The sequence below is a fragment of the Dipteris shenzhenensis genome, chromosome 21, assembly GCF_047967505.1.
Source record: "Dipteris shenzhenensis isolate YYH24624 ecotype China chromosome 21, Dip_SZ_1.0, whole genome shotgun sequence".
In the NCBI taxonomy this organism is placed as follows: Eukaryota; Viridiplantae; Streptophyta; class Polypodiopsida; order Gleicheniales; family Dipteridaceae; genus Dipteris; species Dipteris shenzhenensis.
Genome location: NC_141616.1, coordinates 24,118,663 through 24,143,572, shown reverse-complemented (window position 1 = coordinate 24,143,572; position 24,910 = coordinate 24,118,663). Strand labels below are relative to the sequence as shown.

General features: G+C 44.7%; 1 protein-coding gene across 1 annotated transcript in view; it reads left to right on the top strand.

The window, feature by feature from the left end:
* The first annotated feature begins 8,459 nt into the window (after positions 1-8,459).
* LOC147888660 (uncharacterized) overlaps positions 8,460-24,910 on the top strand; it is a 70,699-nt gene continuing 54,248 nt past the window's right edge. The window contains exons 1-4 of the mRNA XM_087392340.1: positions 8,460-8,474; positions 11,901-12,015; positions 12,189-12,539; positions 21,262-21,416. Coding sequence (XP_087248466.1) covers positions 8,460-8,474; positions 11,901-12,015; positions 12,189-12,539; positions 21,262-21,416 — 636 coding nt within the window. The remainder of the gene's footprint in view (positions 8,475-11,900; positions 12,016-12,188; positions 12,540-21,261; positions 21,417-24,910) is intronic.

The following is a 24,910-nucleotide window of genomic DNA, read 5'->3' as shown; positions in this document are numbered from 1 at the left end:
ACTGGTAGGAAACCAGATATTTCTCATTTGAAAAATTTTTGTTGCATTGCCTATGTTCATGTGCCAGATGAGTTGAGGTCCAAGTTGGATCCAAAAGTTGAGAAGTGCATCTTTATTGGTTATTCTCTGCAGCAGAAAGGGTATAGATGCTATAACCCTTCTACTCGTAAGTTTACAGTGAGCAGAGATGTTATTTTTTATGAGATGAGCAGCTGGTATAAATCAATAAATGTGATTGATGATGTAGATGCACAAAATGGTAATGCTGCACAGAATTCACAGCAGCAATCACAAAATATTAGTGGACCTGCAGTGTCCTCTAGCAGTGGTTCACGTACTTTGCCATGGACAGGCAGATTGAGGTCAGGAGAATCTCCTCAAAGCAATGCAGATAGTGGTATGCAGGTATCACGAAAAGGAAAAGAGAAGGTAGATCAGCCCATGTTTGATGTGAATGCAGGTCACTCTTATGTGGATGGTGAATCGAGTGGCTCAGAACAGAGCATTGATGATGAGTTGGATATTCCTTCTGTTGTTACACTTGGAGTAAGGAAGACCAGGGATGTTTTGAGAGCACCTGGAAGTGAGTCTATTTTATGCAAGTCTACCAGAGCTAGGTATCCTATGGATAGGCTGAAATATGATGGATTTACAGCCATTCACTATGCCTATATGGTCAAAGTGATACAAGAAAAAGAACCCACTTCTTTTGAGCAAGCCATGGGAAAAGAAAAATGGGAGAAAGCCATGGATGAAGAAATGGATGCCTTGGAAGCAAATGCTACATGGGAATCGGTGCCTTTGCTTAAAGACAAGAATGCAATTGGCTGTAAGTGGGTTTATAAGGTGAAGCACAATGCAAATAGTTCTGTGAACATATACAAGGCAAGATTAGTTGTCAAGGGGTATGCACAGACATATGGCATTGATTATGAAGAAACATTCAGCCCAGTTGCAAGGATGGCAACCGTAAGAGCAGTCATTGCTATGGTTGCATCAAGGGATGGTCTTTACATCAGATGGATGTAAAGAATGCCTTCTTGCATGGTGATTTGCAAGAAGAGGTCTTTATGGAGCAGCCACCAGGTTATGTTCATGTTGTTCATCCTGAGTTTGTTTGCAGGTTGAAGAAAGCATTGTATGGCTTGAAGCAAGCACCTAGAGCATGGTCTGACAAGATAGGACAGTATCTTGTCACTATTGGCTTTCAGATTTCCAAGGCAAATTTCTCACTTTATGTGAGAAAAACAGAGAAAGGTATTATGCTGCTTGTCATTTATGTTGATGATTTGATCATCACAGGTGATAGTGATGAAGATATCCTTCATGTGAAAATGCTATTGAAGCAGAAGTTTGAGATGAAGGATTTGGGAGAGCTGCGTTATTTCTTGGGCATTGAGGCGATTAGATCACCAAGTGGAATACGGCTCTTGCAGAGACAGTATGGATTGGACATGCTGTCTAAATATGGGATGACAGGCTATAAGCCTATTTCAGTTCCTTTGGGGGGTTCAGATACAGTTGCATGGATACACTGATGCTGATTGGGCTGGTAGTATTTTTGATAGACGATCTACCAGTGGATATGTGTTCTCTTGTGGGAGTGCTGCAGTCACGTGGAGCAGCAAGAAACAGCCTACAGTTGCCTTGTCAAGCACAGAGGCTGAGTATAGGGGTGCAACAATGGCTGCATGTAAGGTAGCTTGGTTGCATAAGCTACTTTATGATATGCATCAGTCTAGGAGAAAAAGTTTTTCTCAGAGTTTCTTCGCACTCGAAGTCATTAACTTCACGAGAGTGTGCTAAGTTATCGCCTCGATACTGTGGGCCGTGGTTAATTCTAAGGAGAATAGGCAAGGTACCCTATAAATTAGAATTGCCACAGGGGTGTAAGGTGCACCCGGTTTTTCATGTTTCGCGCTTAAAGAAATTTTTACATATAGGTGACTCACTAATCGAAGGTGTGGTTTTGTTTCAGGAGATAGGGGATAATGCGAGGCGCAAACCAACAAGAATCCTGGACCGAGGAACAATGCAAATACGAAATCGGAAGACACCCACGATGTTGGTTGCATGGCATGGTCAGCCTCTATCCGAAGCTACCTGGGAATCTGTGTACCAGTTGCAGAGAGTGTTCCCAGACTTTATCATCGAGGACGCTGATGTCTGAAGAGGGAAGGAATGTTACGCTCTAGCCGAGGTAGCGTGACCTCGGAAGAATCAGTCGACATTTCCCTTAAAGGATCTATGTTTGTAATTATTTGTTTGCGCTTCATGTAAATGGTCGGGAGGGAATTGATGTCAAGGTCCTAAGTGAGGGTTGATAGCACCAGACTAGGTGGATCTAAGGCTAAGGGCCTAATGCAAGGAATGTGCCTAGGGGCAAAGGATATTAAAGCATCCCAAGAGAGGGGTGAAATGTTGCATTAGGAAGGCCCTATGATGATAACATGTGGCATCTAGATCCATCTAGGGAGATGGGGCTTGTTGAAGCTAGAGAGAGAAGAGAATGAACTGTTCACATATGTTTTTTGTAATTCGAATTCTCTGTCAGCTCTCATGCTTCAGCAAGGTTGGCTGGGCGGAAAGATATGGTGCTATTCCTGTGATTTGTCTGTAGTTAGAAATTAGTGTTTGACAGAGACATTGTTTGCAAAGTAATGATCATAGAAAAATTGCAAAATGGGAGACGCGGGCATGTAGACAAAGGTTGTTCATCCAAGAGCTTTTTTAAGGCTTACATCACAAGAGGCGGGCTGCAAATATTTGTCGCACTCTTTTGCCTGATGGGACTTGGACTTCTTCTCGTGCTCAGCTTGCTACAGCTTGTGTTCATCATTTCTCTAGGCATTTTGGCATTGCTGATCCTCTTTCCCTGGAAGTATTGGCAGCCCGGAATCGATTGCTGCAACATGTTTCTCCCATTGTTTCCCCTTCTCAGGCACTTGAGCTTGAATGTCCTTTTACTGAGATAGAGCTGACTGCCGCTGTACGATCCTATGGTAATTGGAAATCTCCAGTATGGGATGGGTTCACGGTTGAATTTTTTCTTGCATAGTGGGATGTTCTCAAACCTACTTTGCTGTGTATGATTAATTATGCTTGGGAAAAACAGCAAATGCCAGTTTCTTGGAAAAAGGGGCTTGTCAAGCTTCTCCCCAAAAAGTAGATTTGTGAATCATTGGTTGATTGGAGGCCCATTACTCTTATGCCTGTCATTTATAAAATTATCACCAAAATGGTTGTTGATCGCATTAAAGGATACCTGCATGAAGGTTTACATCTTGCACAATATGGGTTTATTCCTCGAAGGCATATTACCGACAATATTGCAAATGTATATGTTGGGATTGAGTATGCCAAATATACTGAACAGGATGTTCTTTTACTGCAAGTTGATATTGCCAAGGCTTTTGACACCATTCAATGGGACTTCATTTCTCAAACAATGTATGCTTTGGGTTTTGGGCACAAATTGCAGCAGATTATCTATTGCCTTTACAGTGACAGCCAAGCTGCTTGCATTCTTTCATGTGATATTTATGAAGCGTGGATCTTCGTTGCTCGGTGTGTCAAGGCTGTCCACCTCGTGCTCTCTCATATGCCATAGCCTTGCATCCCATGCTTCAATACATGGATCATCTTATCGCCACTGATCAACTTCATGGTTTGGAAATTCAAGGCAGTAAACCTTTGGTTGCTCAGGCTTATGCAGATGATTCTTTTTTTACTCCTCAGAATCTTTCTGCATTGGTGCGGGCTTTATCTTTATATGGCTTGGCTGCTGATCTTCATGTAAATTTTCAGAAATCCAGATTGTTGCCCTTGCATTCCAAGGAATGGCGTTCTCTTTTGTGGCTTGGGAAAATTATTCCACCAACTCAAATGGTTTGACATCTTGGTCATCCTTTTGAGCTGGACGCTTACGCCTCGTCAACAGTCTGATTGGATTCTTGCATCCCTTAAGAAAAAGCTTGAGTACTAGAAATTGGCAACTTGGCCTCTTCATGTTCGCCTTCAAATTGTCCAATCCATTCTCATGGCTTCAGTTTTATCTGCCTCTCATTATGTTCAACAAGGCTGATCTTGCCTCTTTTATGTCGGATGTACTAGAAGTCTTCTGGTCTTCTCGACATGGCAAAAAGAGTTTGTGTTTGCTTTCAGTGCAGCATCTTTGTTCTCCAAAGATGCATGGGGGTTTAAATATGTTAAATATTCATTTGCATATTCTTGCTCATAAAGGGAAACTGATGCTGTAGTTTTTACAAGATTCTCAACCTTGGGCTGCCATGATTCGCCTTTTGCTTTTACAGCTTGAAACTCTAGCTTTTGGGCATTGGCAGCTTACACATTGGGACTTTCTTTTTGGTTCTGTGATAGGAAAGATTCGTGGCTGTCCTTTGATTTCCCATCTCTTGATGGATTGGAAGCATATATTGTCTCATTTGGAATGGCATGGCAGGGATTCCTTGCAGGGCAATTCTCTCAGAGCTGAAAGCATTCATTGGTCCAGAGTCTTTGCCCTCCCCTTGGCTTTGCAGGAGCCTTGTCGATCTTATTTTCTGAGTTTGAAGGGCATTCATTCAGTTGCTGATGTTATTCAAGATGATGGATCTCCTCTCTCTTTTCCTTTAGCTGCTGCAAAATTTGGACTTGGGATGCATCATTGTCCTCTATGGCATACTATTACTATATACTTCAGCCTCTTCAACCGATTCCTCCATTGTGTTTACAGGATCATCTTGAGGACTGGACAATTTCTTCGGCACAGTCTTCATGCCGTCCTCTGAAGTTCTCACACATTACTGTCTCTTCGCTTTATAAAAGATTGCTTCCTCCACCATATGTCTCTCACCGGGCCAATCATCTTTGGCATCTTGATCATTCTGCATAGTGGTGGCGGAAGAGACTAAGAGAGATTTTGCATTCCAAAATTTCTCTCCGACAATAGGTTTTCTTGTGGAGAACTTTGATGGGTGTTCTTCCTCATGGACAACTATTAGCACATCGACATATTGCTTCATCTATTTGTCACATATGTCTGGCTCTACAGGAGACTGTACCTCACATTTTGGCATTGTTCCCACTCTCGTCATTTTTTGGACTTTCTTGGGCAGCGTTTGAGAGCTCGGTTTCCTCAGATTGCCTTTGGAAAGTTCTTCTGGCTCTTTGGTGTGCATCCTCTTAGATAGGAGTTTGATTTGTTTTTTGTTTGGGTTCGATACTGGGCACTCTAGACTCTATGGAAGGATCGCAATCATATGGTGATCCCATTTTCTCCAGTTTCTCTTTCTTTAGATACTCTTTGTAGCGATCGCTTTTCGATTGCTTGCAATCTCTTTTCGATTGCTTGCAATCTGATTCTATTACTCATGATGTATATTCCTCCTACAGTGAGATTTTCTCTTCATGTATTTCAGCTTCCCTTTTTTGTAATAGCTTTTTTGTAATATAATGATTCAAAGATTCAAAAAAAAAAAAAAAATGAAGTAGGTGTGCCTGAGTTAGGTGTGACTAATGATGTGTTGTGGTGTGTGATTGAGAGATTCATGGTGGAGATAATTGTGGATCTAGATACTCACTATTGAGCTCACATATGATGTAATCTATGGATGTATCCAGTGTCTATATAATGACACTCTCAATGAATAAACAAGCTTCATTGTTCATCTTGTTGCCTCTATCTTGTCACCATGCTACTCCAACACTTTCCTTAAGAAAGTGTAATCCTTGTGTCATCTCTTTATATTTCTATACCAAGAAAATCATGGAGTCCTCCCATATCCTTCATGTCAAACTCTCAGGTGAGTTGACTCTTTGTTTCTAAGATGAGATGTCCATAGGAGCCGGTGATGATCAAGTCATCAACATAAAGCACTACAAGAAGGATGTCTTTTGTAGTCTTTCTGATGTAAAGAGATGGATCTGAATTTGATGGTTGAAAACCAGATGTTAGAAGGTGACGACGAGTCCTTGTATTCGATGCACGAGGAGCCTGTTTCAAACCATAAAGTGATTTCTGCAACTTGCAGACCTTGTGTTTCATCCCGCTAATAACATATCCTGGAGGCTGTACCATGTAGATTTTCTCATCCAAAAAACCATCGAGGAAGGCATTCTTCACATCCATCCAGTGGATGGGCCAATCAAGGTGAGCTGCAAGAGCTATGACTGTCCTGATGGTAGTCATCTTTGCAAGTGGTGCAAAGGTCTCCTTGTAATGTGTATTATACTCTTGGCCTTGTATCTGTCAACCTCACCAGTTGAGTTGAGGTTGACTTTGTAAACCCATTTGCATCCTATGGGCTTCTTCTCTGCAGGAAGATTTGTCAAGGTCCAATTCTGGTTTTTTAGAAGAGCATTGTACTCTTCATCCATTGCATGTTGCCACCACTCATGGACTTGCACTTCATCTTTGAAGGAGGTCGGCTTATCAAATTCCATCACTTAGGCCATGAATGCATAATTGCTCTTGTAGGTCCACCTCGCAAGTGTCTTTCGATCACGAGCAGATCTTCTGAGATTGGAATTGGAACTCTCTGGAATCTCGGTGTTGACCATGGTAGTTGCTGTATCCACTATGTCAAGAACCTTTTCTTTACCTTTACTCTGAGTGGTCACTGTGGACTGCATACTATATGACTCTGCAAGCAAAGAAATCTGATGTATCATTAGTGTTGCTGGCGGAGGCGGAGTAGAAATTGTAGTCGGACTGTCAAAGCATGATGAAGCCTTAGTGATAACATCCCTGGATATAATCAACTTCTGCTTGAAGGATCATAGAGTGAGTATCCCTTCGACATTGCAGTATATCCAAGAAAAACACACTTGATTGACTTAACATCAAGTTTAGTCCTAAGTGCATCCCGGACATGAGCATAAGAAAGAGAGCCAAATACTCTCAAGTAAACAATAGAGGACTTAGTTCCTTTGAATGCCTCTTTTGGTGTAATATTTTGCGATGAAGTAGTGGGACTTTCGTTCATCATGTACACAGCTGTGCCACATGCCTCGGCCCAATACTGTCTTGAAAATTTTTTCTCATCAAGCATGCATCTAGACGACTCTGCAATCACCCTGTTCTTTTGTTCACCAACCCCATTTTGCCGAGGGGTATATTTGCATGTGAATTGACGTGCGATGCCATGAAGTTTGCAAAAGGCATTGAACTTTGTGGACTTGTATTCACCTCCATTGTCACAATGGAGGACCTTTAGGTATTTGTTAGCCTGCTTCTCTATCAAGGCTTTGAATCCTTTGAAAGTGTTGAATGCATCGAACTTCTATTTCAGGAAGTAGATCCAAGTCTTTTGTGAGTAATCATCGATGAAGGTCATGAAGTACAAGGCCTTGCCAAGAGACAGTATAGAAGTTAGACCCCATAGCTGTGAATGCACGATCTGAAGGACGTCGGTACTTTGAGTTGAAGATGTTGGAAAGGGCTGTCTGTGTTGCTTTCCCATGCAACAAGCCTCACATACATCTTGTTGAAAGCACAACTATGAAAGCCCTTATACCATGCTTGTCTTTTTGAAGGATCCAAGGCTTCTAAAGTTGAGGTGACCATACCTCCTGTGACACAGATGCATGTGAGGCTTGTTGCATGGGAAAGCAACATATAGCCCTTTCCAACATCTTCGACTTGAAGTACATACGTCCTTCAGATCATGAATTCAGATCTACGGGGTCCAACTTTTATACTGTCTCTTATCAAGGCCTTGTACTTCATGACCTTCATCGATGATTACTCACGAAAGACTTGGATCTACTTCCTGAAACAGAAGTCGGATGCATTCAACACTTTCAAAGACTTCAAAGCCTTCGTAGAGAAGCAGACTAACAAATACCTAAAGGTCCTCCGTTGTGACAATGGAGGTGAATACAAGTCCATAGAGGTCGATGCCTTTTGCAAATAGCATGGCATCACACATTAGTTCACATGCAGATATACCCCTTGGCAAAATGGGGTGGTGAATAAAAAAACACGGTGATTGCAGAGTCATCTAGATGCATGCTTGATGAGAAGAATTTTCCAAGACGGTATTGGGCGGAGGCATGTGACACAGTTGTGTACGTGATGAATAGGAGTCCCCACTGCTTCATTGCAAAACATTACACGAGAAGAGGCATTCACAAGAACTAACCTCTCTATTGAGAGTATTTGGCTCTCTTTCTTATGCTCATGTTCCCGATGCACGTATGACTAAACTTGATATTAAGTCACTCAAGTGTTTTTTTCTTGGATATACTACAGAGTCGAAGGGATACTAACTCTACGAAGGGATAACTATCTCTATAGTTTGTGCTAGGTTTGGAGAGGATGCAATCTGATCAAGAGGGGTGATGATGAAAAATACTGCAAAGGAGGAATCCCAAATGTAAAATATGATGTGAGGTGCGTAGAGCGCGAGCAATTTCGCTTTTTGGGGCGCCTCCAAATTGCACATGGATAAAAAGATATGGCCCGTGGAAGAGTGGCAAAATTTTGAGCACAAGAGGTCCCAAAATGATGATGTGGATGCACTGATGATGTGGCACTTGGTGGTCACATGCAGTGTATGCTTGACAAGGGGTGTGTCTCTGAAGCATATGTTGAGGTGGCACTGTGAGCTAGCACTCCCACTTGTCAAGTGAGGTGGCAGTGATGATGTGGCAGAGGTGCCACGTGTCAGGTGATGTGACGTGTGGATAAGGCAATCTACCACATGGCACCGTAGTCTCACTAACCAAACCATAGTTTCTTGAACCGAACCTTATCTCCAAATAACTAGGTGACATGTGTCAACCTGTGAGAGCACCTAGGGTTAGTTTCACTTAACCAAGAAGTAACGTTATCTACCATGTGTTAGCCAGAGAGATCGTGAGAGAGAGGTAGAGAGGGAGGGGCTCTGCAATGAGTTTGCATGGCGAGGCGACGAAGGGAAGACGATCCCATGAACAAGGCTGCGCTACGAGGGGCCGCTCAGCATATATCAATATCTGTATCACGAGGTCACCTAATAGGAGCCCCGCCTCCTAGGTGATCTATGAAAGATGTGATCTCATCAATGTAGAGTCCGAAGAGGGTCGATGAGAGTGGACAGCCCTGTTTCACTCCAATCGTGCTCTCGACCTAGTCTAATAGACTGCCTGTGGCACGTACTTTGCCTCTAACTGACTCATATAAGCTCACCACACCCCAAATCAGCGTCTCTGGGATAGTCTCCTAATCATGCGGGGGTGCAAGACCGTGCCAAAGGCCTTTCAAAAGTCTACAAAGCATGTGTAGACTTTCTGGTGTCTGGATCTTGCCTCCTCAATGATAGCTCTCAGAGTGAATATGTGATCTAAGGTAGAATGCTGCCTTCGGAATCCTGCCTGTCCTAGTGCCCGTGGCCCCCGAGGCTCTGTATGACTGCTTATCTCCCTATCTAGAACCGATTCATAGATCTTGGCGAGAGTATGACCAATCATGAGGGTGCGGTAATTCCCAGTCTCCATAGGGTCACTAGCTTTGTGTATCGGTACTACAGTGGTGGTGCTCCAAGTGGGTGGGAAGACAAACAGCCTGGTTGAACATGTGTGCTAGGACCGGAGCTAAGACCTCCTGCCCATGCGCAAAGTGCTCAGCAGTCTGTAGACCCTCATGATCCTGTGCTTTTCGGTTGTGTAGTCAACGGAGTGCAAAGCCCACACATTCTGTGTGGTAAACAAGTGACAAGAGTGGTGGGCCTATGCTTGTTTCCCCCAAATGTCCTCTACACATGCTCGTGTAGGCATTGTGCAAGATCACTATTTTTCCCTGTTTGTTTGCAGAACTGTAAAAGCGTAGAAATAAAGAGATTCCTCACATGTTTACTGCCTTGGGTGATCTTCAAGCATGCTGGTGATTCTTCCCTTTCCTTTTGTTTTTTTTCAGTGTTGCATTTGTGGATTTGCTGTTTGGGTCTCGTCTTCCGCAATTTCTTGATTTGGTACTTGTCTTTCTTGATTGTTTTGGACGGAGAGGATGGGCTTGAATGGAGATGCGTGAACGGGCGTGAATAGAAGAGGATGGGCGTCAACAGACGTGATTAGGGAGGCATCTATGAGACTAAAAGAAGCCTATTACGATGAGCTGAAAGGGTGAAGCCTCTAATTGGGCATCATCACCCACAATGAATACAACATAATTTTATCTTATTAGATCTAATGCATGAGAGAAGTCTAGGCGCCCATGGCCAGGGTGGAAGCTCAAGGATAGAGAAAAAGAAAGAAAGAGAAAGAAAGAAAGAAAGAAAGAAAGTTTATTAAAGTCTTCGGAAGACCGATGGGTCTATGAGACTGTGAAAAACCCGGTACAATGAGCTGTGGTAGTGGAGCTACTAAACGAGCATCCACACCAATGCAAAATGCAAAATGCAAAGAATGCAGAATGGTAGTACTAAGTCCTAAATACAACATAGTCAAGTCTGCTTGTGTCTCCGTGCTCAAAGTATCCTCTCGCGGTGTCTGAGTACCTCATGAATGAAACCTGCCAAACATCGTTGGTCTGGGTAGGAGAGAGAGAGGAGAGAGAGAGAGAGAGACATTAACGTCCTCGGCCGGGTCTAGGGGACAAAGCACACACCAAAAAAGATGACTTACAACATCTAGATACAGCAAAGGGTCGAGGAGTGCACATGGCATCTCAGCTCAAAGTTATTATAGCACACATCTAGATTCTAATTCTATGTTTGAGAAAGTGGCCTTCATTACATCAGTTTAAGACTGAGCGTCTTTGGGTTTGGATTTGAAGTCTCTAATAAGTGCTTTCCCATCTCTGTAAACAGCCCATTTACCTTCTTTGCGAGCTTCCTTCACTTTGGCTAATCTTGTGGCTTTCATCTTGAGCTGAGTCAGGGTGAGCTCCTCTGAAATCCATATCTTGGTGCCTGTCAACTTGTTGGTTTGCTTGAGAATTTTTCTTCTTGCTAACTTGTCCTTCAAAACTAGTTGGGCTTGTGTCCCTTGTTGGAGGACACCAACCATATCTTTTGAGTCCCATTCAATCTGGGGAATTGCTTCTGTGATATGTTCCAGCTTTTCAGCCATGCTCCCATCCTGCCAGCCCACGGGTAATCCTCCTATGCATAGAATCTGGATGCTGCTGGTCCTTTTCTCCTATTCTTGTACTTCTTCATAAACATCCCATGGGCCATGTGTTGATTTTGTTGTCCATTTTTGCTGTAATTTCCTGTTTTACTGATTTAACTTGAGTGCTAACTAAGTCCTGGACTTTGATTACCAGCTTTGGTTCGAGCGCTGCTTCACTTTGTATCTGTAATACTTCTTGTATGATTTCCTGTTTTCCTTTGTTTTCCATATTGAAAGCTTTCATCTCCAGAGAGGCGAGTCGACTATCTGAGTTCTTGTTGTAGATAGTAAACTTGTTCCTGTAGGTTCAAGCCTGTGAGTTTTCTGTGTTTCCTTTGAGAGTTCAAATCATAAGGAGAGGGAGTCGGGGCAAAACCAGTAATGGCAGCAAAGGAGAGTTTCTTCTTTGTAGGCGTCGAGGTAGGAGCTGAGATAGCAGATTTCTTCTCCATAGAAGCCTTTGAGAGTTCCATGGCAGCCTATGAGTATTTTGGGGGCCCCTTTGCTGTCTCTAACACCTCAGACTAAGCTTGGGGCTGAGAGTGGGCTGTTTTTGCCCCCCCCTAGGCTGCGAACTGCTCCCTGGATCTGCCCCCTCCCCGCTACTTGACCTTGGAGCCGCCGCGACCCGCCCCCCTCCCCTGCTGCTATGTGCGCGACCTGCCCCCCTCACAGAGAGAGAGAGAGAGAGAGAGAGAGAGAGAGAGAGAGAGAGAGAGAGAGAGAGAGAGACTTTCCAAAAGCTTTTATAAAAGAATCCCATGTAGCTTCCAAAGTGCATGACAATAATTGCACTAGATCTGCAGGCGTTTGCATTTTTTTGGGCACATGGAAAGACAAGGCAACAGGATAAAGAACTCCAAAAGGACATCAACAATGTGATAAAAGGCACATACAATGACGAACTCGTTGGACCTAGAAGTAAGTTGGCTAATACGGGCTCCCTAATCGACAGGGATTTTGTGGATTAGCTTGACAATTGGTAAAATGTTTTTTTCCAGATGAAGGAAATAAAAATTAAGTTTGTCAAATTCTAAGGTCAAGTCCTTGGATACAGGAACATTCTTTAATCAATTACTTGTCTTTTTGTGTAGAATTCCCAACCAGATCAACTAAAGCTCTCGGATTTGTTAAGACACAAAAAGCAGCGGTCAAGTTTCAACCTCCCCCTCCAACTTTTTCAGAGGCAAAATATTTTAATTTTTGGAATCAGATGACCCAAATCGACCTTGCAACGCGTTTCTTGGAGGTTTTACTAAAGAGATTGAATGAACTCGACATAGAAAGCGAAGAAGGAGAAGGAATTTCAAAAAGGAAAATCTCTAGAAGGTCATGGGCATTTGGTCTCGTATATCATTCAACTGACCGCAGTTCAGATTATCTACCCGGCTCTCCTGCACTAGAGAGGGCTTTCCGACTTCCTCCACCTAAAGAACCATCATTCAGTATCCTATACTCTGCATTCAAGAATTTAGGATGTTCATACATATTAGTAATTGTGTTTGAAATTTTGAAGTAAAGAAGTAGCAATGTCATGATTTGATTTCCCATTAAAAGCACAATATCTCTTGCTCCAATAAACTCAAATTTCTAAGATTTGAGCATGCGAGTACATTGTTGTTGTGTATTCCAGCCTTTTGATAAAAACCGATACATGCGTGCGTGATTAAGTGATGAGTGGCATCCTAAGGCCGTACCTCTTGTACTAAATGAATCTTGGTGATGGATAGCTACCTTCACTTTGGAGTATTCATGTCATTTTTCTTTCTCCATCTTGCCTCCCCACCACTATTCTTCACTCTCTCGAAGCTTCCTCCTCATATAGGATGGAAAATGAGGATGAAGGATTAAAGCAACAGTAAAAAAGAAAGGCGAAGGAAAGAAACAGAAGACCATAAAGCATCCTAAAGAAGGGAAATCATAAACAAATCACATAAATGGAAAAAACTCAAGAAACAGAACAGGAGACAAGAGGAAAACCTAGTAATCGACCATAGCTAAAATGACCATAGAGGAAGGAAAGAAGTGTCATGTTACGCTCTAGCCGAGGTAGCATGACCTCGGAAGAATCAGTCGACATTTCCCTTAAAGGATCTATATTTGTAATATATTTGTTTGCGCTTCATGTAAATGATCGGGAGGGAATTAATGTCTAGGTCCTAGGTGAGGGTTGATAGCACCAGACTAGGTGGATTTAAGGCTAAGGGTCTAATGCAAGAAATGTGCCTAGGGGCAAAGGAAATTAAAGCATCCCAAGAGAGGGGTGAAATGTTGCATTAGTAAGGCCCTATAATGATGACATGTGGCATCTAGATCCATCTAGGGAGATGGGGCTTGTTGAAGCTAGTGAGAGGTGAGAATGAGCTTTCACGTATGTTTTGAATTCGAATTCTCTGTTAGCTCTCACGTTTCAGCAAGAAAGGCTGGGTGGAACAATATCGGTGCTACTCCCATGATCTACAGTAGGAAATAGAGAAGGTAGTTAACAATTGGTATCAGAGCCAAAAGGCTAGATGAGAGAGAGTATCTGGGTGACGGAAGATCAGAGCTCCAGGAAGAGATGAAGCGATGGACGAATTTTGATCTAATGATATGAGAAGTGCATCGTGAGCGTCAGTTGAGCTCTCTTGCAACGTGATCTAACGGAACGGGGAGGGGTTCGTGAGCTGTGACGAGAGCTACGAACGGTCTATTCTTTGTTGAATCGTAATGAAGTCGAAAGCATCTCCAAACTAGGAAGTCGTGTATGAAGCACTGGTCGTGGATTTGCCTGTAGATAGAAGAGGTGTGTAACAAGGGTGACGACGTATCTGTTCGGTGGTGCTCCCACGTTGGCTTAACAGGAGCTCGTATTACGGGAGACTTGCGAATCGATACGTGATCGACGAAATTGGGAGGGGTTGCTGCCCGTGACGATGAACGACGTGGTGGTCCTCCCGCACTGTTCGTAGTATCTGCTCGGGCCTAACAGGGGCTCGTATGATATGTTACGTGGCTGACTACATTTTGGCGCACTTACAGTCAGAGCCTCCAAGGTCGTGTAGGCAGAGATTACGGAGGTTACGGAAGACCTGTGAGACTATTTTTTAAAAAAAACCAGACGATCAATGTCTGTTCTGTCGTAAATCCTGCGCCTACGTTCTCTGGCTCATAGTAAATTTTAACCTGTTTTCCAACGCACTCACAGTCATAGCCTTTTAAGGCCACGCAGCGGAGACGGATTCCAGATAGAGGAGCGTATCATTTGCGAGCAAGCAGTACGTGGAGGCTGCAGGCTTCGGGGATTCGAGTTTGTGGAGCTGAGACAGGAGTGATTGACCAGGGAGCTTTCTTTGGCCTTTCCTAATTTAGTTTTGTTGATGCTTTGCTTGCATGAAGAGGTTTTGTTAATAATTAGTCTGCATGAAGGTTTGATGCTGTAGCAGGGACAGATTATGCTTGAGACTATGCCTGTGTATTTCAGTCTGAGTTGACTTGCAGGAATTTCCCTAGTATAGGGAAAAGCGGGGATTTTTTTCCAAGAAAAAGACTTCTATTAAGTAAGAGAAAAAACCCGCGAGAGCAAGCTCAAAGCGGAATACATCATGAAATCATGAGGATAAATTAAAAACCCCCTCAGAGTGAGGTGGAAAACAACCAAGGCTGAGGCTGAAAGTGCCACTTCAACCCTGTAGTAGTTTCAGAGAAGAAAGGAGAATCCTTCCATTCCCTGAAGAAAGAAGCCCTCCTAGCTGAGGCTGCATGGGAGTCCCCCTGCATACCCGTCCATATGGCCATCAAAGTATGTACGATGTCTGTCCAGATGTCTGTCCAGATACTAGCCAATGTGTGCGAGGGATGAACCTGAGTACCCTCCAAAGCCTCTGTGCATCTGGCTCTCCAGATATGCCAGGATGCTATGCTCGCTAGAATCTCCCAAGAAGTATCCACAGAGGCATGTACAGCTGTAAAAGGAAGGTGTGGTACCACATCCGACGAACAGGACTCAATCCGATGACGTCGAACCGAAATGGCCCGAGAGGAGTCAACTCCCTCATAGAAAACCTGAGGTCCTGTAAGAGAAAGCCAAGCCACCGAGCCCCATGTCATAAAAAATGGGGAATGGGCAAAGTGACTGAAAATCCTGGCTACCCCCATCCAAATCATCCTCGCCTGTCTGCAATCCCATAAGCAATGTTGAATAGACTCCGAAGCAGAAAGGCATCGAGGGCATGTAGGGTCGGCTCTGAACTTGGACCTCCAAAGGTTCACTGCAATCCCTCCATGGATAGAAAAGCGGGATTTGGGATATATGCTTGTATCAAATGCCTAGTTAGTGTGAATCTGGGATTGCAAGTATTCCCTAGTATAGGGAATTGTGTCAGAGTGTCAGTACACTGAATTGTGTCAGTTTGTAAATACAGTGTTCTAGCGGTGTTAAAAAAAAAAAACAAAACAAAACAAAACACCCATTGAACTAAATGGAAGCAGAAGAAGGGGCTTCCAGGAGGGACCCTGGTGAGTCAGGAGTCCGGTTGACCCAGCAGGTGTCGCGCCCAGGAGCTCACACCTTATCTAGTAGGATTGCATTACTTGAGGATGCCTTGCAGCAATTATTAGCGCAACAGTTACATACAAATGCAGGGCAGTCTGAACTTAGAAGAGCAATACATAGTATGTCTGCCAGACCTTCTCGAGAGGAGAAAGGAAAGGCTCCAATGGAACCGGAGTCTAGTGTCCATACGGTCGAGCCTAGGAAGGCTAAAGTACCAAATATTGCCAATTACAGGCCGGAAAGGTATTCTAGTCGGATGAATGACCGTAGTTCTGATGTCATTGAGACCTGGTTACACAAATGGGACGAGGCGTTCGCCATTTGTGAAATCAGAATGACATTAAGAAGATCCGCAAGGCCACCCACATGTTTAGTGAGGCAGTGGATCGGTGGTGGATTAAGCAACAAAAAGATGGTATAGCATCCACTACCTGGGAGGGGTTTAAAAGAGAATTCAGGAAACACTTCTTACCTCCTGACGAAGCATCCCGAGCTTGGGATCAATATAGGAACCTTCGTCAAAGAAATTTGTCAGTGGCAGAATACACTGATAAGTTTCGAGAGAGCGTAATGAAGGTCGATGAACCCCTGCCTCAATCAATCCAAGTGAAAGATTTCATATTTGGATTGAATGATCGGATAAAAATGGAAGTTCGGGCTAAGTACGCGAACACGTTAGATGATGCAATAGCCATAGCCCTAAACTATCAGGATGCCAAGGACAGCAGGCCAAGTGGGTTTGCACATGTCGGAACCTAGTATGGGTACCAGAAGAAATCTGGGTTTGAAAAGAAATGGATTAGTAAAGGGAGTGGTTCTTAGCCGAGTGGTCAAGCCAAGCAGGCGAAACCAGCTGAAACTCCTAGATCAAGTACCACCATTGGAGTGAAGAGGAAAGTAACACTAATGGTAGCCCGAGCTTAGTCTAAGTCTCCCTTAAACCCAGAGCAAAGAGAAAAGGCGAGGAGAGAAGGCTTGTGTTTTAGTTGCCTTCAACCTCATCAGTGGAAGGATTGTCCACGGAATAAGGATCGTCGGATGGCTGAGATGGTAGTCTTAGAATGCGACGTGGAAATGGAGAGAAGTCCCAGAGCGGAAGAGATGCAGATTCAACTAGCGGGATCTTCTCAGAGGTCAGTACCTTGTTTGTTATGTGTGTCTGTTGCTAAGCTAGTAACGAGTGCACCTGATAACATCCTATCTAAGCCCGCAACAACGGGGTATACAGTCTTTAATGATACGGAGTTAAATCAAATGAAAGGGCAAGTGGCCAATCATGATGTCATTGTGTTGTTTGACTCAGCGTCCACTCACAATGGCGTATACAGTCAGGATGGCAAATGGAAGTTCAACTGAAGTATGGGACCAAAGGGTTACCCAGTTGGAGCTTCGTATTCAGGACTATGCTGAGAAGCTTGATTTTGAAATGACCAAGCTTGCTCATGCAGATATAGCCCTGGGTATGGCGTGGCATTCTAGGAAGAATCCAGCCATTGATTGGAAAAAGCACGTATATCAATTCAAGATGAATGATGTGCTTTATGTCTTGCGAGGTGAAAAAGATGTACCTCAGGGACTGTTGGTTTCTGTGATGGAAATCCGAAAAGCTCAAGAAGAGTTTTTATTCCTTTGCACAATATCGGTAGAGCCGGTTGATGATTCTTCGGCTAGCACTGATGTTACGTAAAATAATGAGATGGCCAAGCTGGCTAATCTTATAACAGAGGAGTTCTCTGAATGTTTTAGGGATGAGTTACCTTATGGGTTACCTCCAGAGCGGAATGTTCAGCATAAAATTGAGCTGATCCCGGGGGCAAAACCTGTAAATAGACCTCCCTATAGAATGAGTTTTACTGAAGAGGCGGAGGTGCGTAGACAACTGGAAGAATACCTCAAGTTGGGGCAGATTCAACCAAGTTTCTCACCTTTTGCTTCGCCAGTGATATTAAAGAAGAAAAAGGATGATACGTTTTGCCTCTGTATAGATTACAGAGCATTGAATAATATCACTGTTAAGCACAGGTATCCGATGTCTTGAATTGATGATTTGCTAGATGCATTACATGGAGCGGTGATTTTCAGCAAGATAAATCTTAAGTGTGGCTATCATCAGATCCGGATTAGAGCCGAGGATGTGCATAAAACCGCTTTCAGAAGCAGGTTTGGTCATTATGAGTTTTTGGTAATGCCCTTCGGACTTACCAATGCTCCAGCGACATTCGTCATGCTTATGAACGATTTACTACGTCCGTATATCGGAAAGTTTGTAGTACATTTTATTGACGATATTCTAGTGTTCAGTAAAAGTATGACTGAGCATCGTGAACACTTAAGAAGAGTGTTCAGTACTTTGAGGAAAGCCAGTCTTTATGTAGATAAAAAGAATATTGTGTATGGTTAGGCTTGGATATTTAAAATTCATAATTACTCCAGAGGGGTTCGAAGAAAGTGGCTGCGATACTGACTTGGCCAATCCCTCAGAGTCTGACCGCGTTGCGATCATTCTTGAGATTTGTCCAATTTTATAGAAGCATATCAAAGGGTATTCCAAAATAGTATCGCCATTGACTGATCTGACCTCAGGTGAAGTACCTTTTATATGGGGACAGAATCAACAAGAAAGTTTTGAAAGCATAAAACAAGCTGTGGTCACAGGACCGGTGTTAAAAATAGTTGATCCCCAAAAACCGTTGTTCCTGGAAACCGATGCAAGTGGCATTGCAGCAGGAGCAATTCTCCTTCAAGAGGGAAGGCCAGTAGCCTTTGAAAGCAAGAAGCTTTCTCCCTCTCAAAGGAATTGGCCAACTCATGAATTAGAGTTGTATGCTATTATCCATGCTTTGAAAACATGGAGGCATTATTTGTATGGTTCAGAGTTTTATGTGGATGTGGATCATGATACTCTGAAACATTTTTGTTAATAGCCTGACTTGAGGGGCTGCAAGCTAGGTAGGTAGAGCTCATGCAGGAGTTTAATTTAACGATTTGGTACCGAAGAGGGAAGGATAATAAGGTTACTGATGCGTTGTCTCGCATTATGCACAATATGAGTTTCACGGTATTAGAGAGTGCTCTAATGACCGAGATTAGAGAAACTCAAAAGGTGGACGAGTTTGTCCAGAGTCTATGGCCTAAGGCTCATATGTTAAAACCCGGGGAAAAAGCAAAGGATGACCTGGCATCTAGAAAAGGCCAAACTTATGCAAGATATACCATAAGGGATGGTATGCTGAAAAGAAATGGCAAAGTAGTAGTACCTAGTCAGAATGATCTTAGGCAGAGAGTCATTCGACAGTGCCATGATAGCCCATGTGCGGGACATCCAGGGGTCGAAAAGACATATGATCTGGTGAAGCGAGATTTCTTTTGGCCAAAGATGAAAAAGCATATTCATGAATATGTGACACGGTGTTTCTCGTGTCAGGTAAGTAAGGCCAAGCGGGTGAAGCCACCCGGACTTTTACAGCCCTTGGAAATACCACTGAGTAAGTGGGAGAGCATTTCCATGGACTTTATTGTAGGGCTGCCTACGACACCAGGAGGGTATGATTCTATCCTTGTGGTGGTTGATCAACTAACCAAGATGACTCACTTCATTCCGACTAGGGAGTCTGTTAGTGCCCCGCAAGTGGCGGATTTGTTTATTAGACATATATTTCGTCTGCATGGATTACCTAGATCCATAGTGTCAGACAGAGATGTTAGATTTATTGGTCATTTTTGGACAGCGGTATTTGAGACACTAAGGACTGAGTTGGGAATGAGTAGTGGGGATCATCCTGAGACGGATGGTCAGACGGAGAGAGTCAACCAAACTTTAGAGGATATGCTGAGAGCATATGTGTCATTGAGGCAACATACATGGGACAAGTGGTTGCCATTGTTAGAGTTTGCCTACAATGATAGAAAACATTCCTCTACCGGGTTCAGTCCGTTTGAGCTAAACTATGGTTGTAGACCAGCAAATCCAACTATAGTTGGAATACCTCAGAAAGTGCCTAGTGCCGCAAACTTTGTAGTTCAGATGCGGGAGATGCTAACACTTGCGAGAGCTAATATCCGCCAGGCTATGGATAGAGCCAAGGTGTATGCGGATGAAAACCGGTCTATAAGAGTATTTAAGAAAGGAGAAAAAGTTTTTGTCAGAGTTCCTTCACACTCGAAGTCGTGAACTTCAGGAGAGTGTGCTAAGTTATCACCTCGATACTGTGGGCCGTGGTTAATTCTAAAGAGAATAGGCAAGGTAGCCTATAAATTAGAATTGCCACATGGGTGTAAGGTGCACCTGGTTTTTCATGTTTCACGCTTAAAGAAATTTTTACATACAGGTGACTCACTAATCGAAGGTGTGGTTTTGTTTCAGGAGATAGAGGATAATGCGAGGCGTGAACCAACAAGAATCCTGGACCGAGGAACAATGCAAATACGAAATCGGAAGATACCCACGGTGTTGGTTGCATGGCATGGTCAGCCTCTATCCGAAGCTACTTGGGAATCCATATACCAGTTGCGGAGAGTGTTCCCAGACTTTATCATCGAGGACGCTGATGTCTGAAGAGGGAAGGAATGTTATGCTCTAGTCGAGGTAGCATGACCTCGGAAGAATCAGTCGACATTTCCCTTAAAGGATCTATATTTGTAATATATTTGTTTGCGCTTCATGTAAATGATCAGGAGGGAATTAATGTCAAGGTCCTAGGTGAGGGTTGATAGCACCAGACTAGGTGGATCTAAGGCTAAGGGTCTAATGCAAGAAATGTGCCTAGGGGCAAAGGAAATCAAAGCATCTCAAGAGAGGGGTGAAATGTTCCATTAGTAAGGCCCTATAATGATGACATGTGGCATCTAGATCCATCTAGGGAGATGGGGCTTGTTGAAGCTAGTGAGAGGTGAGAATGAGCTTTCACGTATGTTTTGAATTTGAATTCTCTGTTAGCTCTCACGTTTCAGCAAGAAAGGCTGGGTGGAATAATATCGGTGCTACTCCCGTGATCTGCAGTAGGAAATAGAGAAGGTAGTTAACATGTCAGGTCAAGGTTTAATGATGCTGAAGGGGCAGGAAGTTGGCAGTCAAGCTGCACTTGAAGGTAGCTTTGATGAAGCAGGCTGGAAAGGATTTCATTATAGGATAAGGAATAGGAGAGTACAAAGGAAAGGGGAATATACACAATCAATAAAGTGGTGGGAGGGAGGTGGCCTGCTGGCCTGGGTAGGAGGACTACAGGCAGACGACTGAGGAGGTACAATCAAGAAAGTTGGTGAGGTAGGGGAGATAAGGGAGCAGGTGGGGAGAGTAGATTATAAATTACTGATAGAATCATTGAACAATGATGAGGTTTCACTTCAGCCAGGAGTTTTTAAGTCTTTGTTCCCAGTCTGACTTCTTTAGTCTTGGTTTGCTTCAATAGGAGATGGATTTATTGCTGCAAAATCAAGAAGCTTTATCTTTAGTTTAAGATTACATCATGCATTGATGAAGACAATGGTACCTTTCCAATCAGTTCTGATGCCAAAATAATGCTGAAGGCAAGTGAGAAGGAGAGTATGGTATGCCTCAGAAGATAGAGACTCACTGAGAGAGGCTTTAGATTTCTCTGTTTTCATTTTTGGCATCCTTTACCATAGCTGTACAGATTTCAAGACCACGATGAAAAGTGCCTTATTAAACACAATCTTACTCTTAGCGCTCTATCATGATCTAGATTTGTCCAAGGAAAGTACAATGCACATACTCCAGATGATGAATAGGAATGCTCATGACAGGATTAATCAGACATGGCATGAAACTGTGAGTTAATCTATGATCTCTCGTTCATGGATAAAGTTGATTGTGAATAACTTTTCTTACATGCAAAATGTACGGAATATCGTTTTTTGCTTCTAGTACTTTCAAAAATAAAAGGTTATCAAAATAATATAAGTTGTTGCTCTTTGTGTTGCTCCCTCACTTAAAAATGCCCTCTTGTAATGCATCCTTTAGTTTGTCTCCTCTGAATTGAATGGAAGGATTAGATATGTGTTTGAAGAATTCAGAGAAGGTTCTGTTGAGGAGCAAATCCATTAGTATGAGAATGAGAGCACAAGGAAACAAATAGGCTGGAAGAATTGAAAAAACAAGGAAGCAAATTAGGCTGGAAGGATGTGTAGGAGGAAATGCATTAGTATGCGAATGAAAGCACAAGGAAGCAAATAGGTATCCTGCGGCCGACAAAGTACTGTATATCAAATGCTTTGATGAATACAAAAGAATCAGCTTTCCTTGAGGCACTGATAGGAGGAGAAAGCCTTGGCTGCCTTGCAGCTTCTCTGGGTCCAGGCTCACTGTCAATGGTAACCCAGGTGCAGGTGCTAATTGGTGTGGTGGGCTATACAATCAAAAAGTTGCTCAATCTGTGAAAATATAGACAGGCTGAGCCTTGCAAACAAAGTGCTCGGCATCTCAGAGAACGAGGCGCCACCCTCCTTGTCTTCCCCAAACTCCAGGTTGTTGAAGTCCCCTCCAACAATCCAGGAGTCAACATCTGGAAGACACTCTGACAGCCTCCTCCAAAAGGCCAGGCGATGTTGTCTACACGCTGGGGCATACATGTTCAGGATTCCAATCCTGGACTCTCCCGTCCAAACTCCCATCCAAACTGCTCATCCTGGAATGAGCTCGCCCTGATCGTAGACCTCTGGAGCCAAGGTGTGTGAGATTGAGATGCAGACCCCTCTGCTCCGTCCTACTGCAGGAGACCACTCCTCTGGACCTCTCCCTAGAAGAAGGTGATGGCGTCGTGTGATGTCTGCTGCTGAAAACATGTGCTCCTGAATCATAAGGATGTCCACTGCACGCCCTACCACTGCCCTCTGCAACTCCTACCGGAGCAACAGGTACTACGGCTGGCTACAAACACGGTTGTGGAGCTCGTATACGTTCCAAGTCACTATGGTCCAGCTCATGAGGACGAGGGAGTCGGGAACAAGGCTCTCCTGTGGGTGGGTGCCTGTCCTAGATAAACTGACTTGTGTGATTTTTCCAAGGGTTTGGATGGGGAGTAGTCTGTGTTTGTGCGGCGTCATACTAGGATGGATACCGGCTCAATACCGATCTTCCATGCCCACTTCATCATGAAGGATGCTTCCACCCCGAACAACTCCGCACACGTCTGGAGGGGCTAGAAGTGTGCCTGCTCCACCCTTGCCTCCATCGGCAATCCGATAACTCCCGTCGCTAAACCACACACCGGCTCCTCGCATGTGAAGCTCAGCTGAAAGTTCACCTCCGTGCCATAGGCGTACCAAAGATCTAGTCCCTGTGGTCCCATCCACTCGTCCATCATGAGCATAAGATGATTACCCAAAATAGCATCAAACACCTCCGAGGACCACTTCTCCAACCCTGTGGAGGCAAACGAAAATCTCCAAACGGTGTCTGAGATCCCATTGCACTGATCAAACCCCCCTTTCGGGGCTGAAGGACCATGAGCATGATCTCCAATGGTAGAGAGTATGAGTCCGGAATCTCCAGATAGTTCCAGGGTCCTAACCTCCAGAAGTTCTACGGTAAGGGACACCTAGGCTAGAGGTTGGGAGCTGCTGGCCGGGAGGACGAGCCTCGTCCCTCAGGATCCCTCTCCAAGCGGACTTGCTGTTGCGATGAGGAAGCAGAAGGGGGCGTCGTCGTTCCCTTGCCTGATGGCAGGGGTGTCAAAGCGGAAGAAGCTGCTACTGAAACAGAGAGGGGAGTGGCGGGCAAGGGAGAGGTCGGGACGCGGGGGACAGAGGGAGGAGAGTGGGTGGTGAGAGTGACCATCGGAGGGGGGGTTGAGGGGGGGGGGGGGCGCGGGGGGAACCCTAGAGGGGGAGGGGGAAGTGAAGAGGAGGAGGGGGAGGGGGAGGGGGAGGAGGAGGGAAAAGGGCGACCTCAGGCCCCCCTTGCTGATCAGGCTCGCTGGGGCTTTGGATCGGCTCCTCCACAGCCCTCGTCGGACTAGCGACTGCGGCTTCCGCCAACGCCACCTCTAGAGCTCCTGGGGCTCTCTGCTGCTGCAAGGGTGGGTGTGGAGGCTGGACTTTCGAAGCTAGAGGATCGGCTGGATGGACAGAGGCCCCCGCTGCTGGGGGAGGCTCCTGCTATTCCTCTTTTGAGGCCTCTCGGTCAACCCTATCCCTCTCCCTGCGGTTGGCCCTATGCCTGCAACATTTGCGGGCTTGCTTGCTTATTTTCTTTTTCTTTTTAACCTGTGACCAGTTTCTTTCTGAGGGGGTAACCCATGGGGTCTGAGACTCCTGCTGCTCCTGCCTGAGAGGGCACTGAACTCGAACATGTTGACTCTGCCTACTCTGTGGAGGAGGGGGAGGAGGCGCATGAGGGAGGCCACGGGGGCAATCTCTGGCGAGGTGACCCATCTATCTGCATCGAAGACACTGGCCTGGTAACTCGGAGATCTCTACCCTCTTGCGAAGTGTGCCCCCTTCTAGAGTCTCGAGAAGGATCAACTCTGGGAGGGACTCCGGGCTCTCCACCACCAGTCTGATCCTAGGGACTACATCATCTGCTAGAATGGAGGTCGTCTCTAGCGAGGACTCAAGCACCGTGCCAAATGCCCGACCAATGGAAGGAAGGATGGCTCAATACTCCTTGGGGAGCCCTGGGAAACGGACTGTAACTGGAAACCATGGAACATGGTGTGTCATGTCCATGTCCTCCACTGTGAACCCATGATACCAAGGAAAGAGGTAGACAAGGTGCGGGCCAAGGAGTATGGGGCTTTGCTCAACAAGTGTCGAGGCGGTGTCAGGGGATCTCAGCTAGATGAGGAAAACACCTCGTCCATAGATGGTGACCTCCTGGATGTGGTCGCCCTCTAATGTCAAGCTCGCCTGGATCCACTCTTGCACCTGTCTCCGTGTAGGCGTGAGGCCCACAATTCTACCCACAAGCGCCTTGTCCTGGGGATTGAACTACCTGCTATACCTATTGCTTGTCAGCTGGGGAAAGAAGAACCTTGACGGCTATGAGAGTTGAGGGTGCTACCATAGAGCTCGCCTGGATGTGGTCGCCCTCTAATGTCAAGCTCGCCTGGATCCACTCTTGCACCTGTCTCCGTGTAGGCGTGAGGCCCACAATTCTACCCACAAGCGCCTTGTCCTGGGGATTGAACTACCTGCTATACCTATTGCTTGTCAGCTGGGGAAAGAAGAACCTTGACGGCTATGAGAGTTGAGGGTGCTACCATAGAGCGCCTCTAACCAGACCAAAGGTCGCCACCAAGATTTTCTTTCACCATAACAAACACC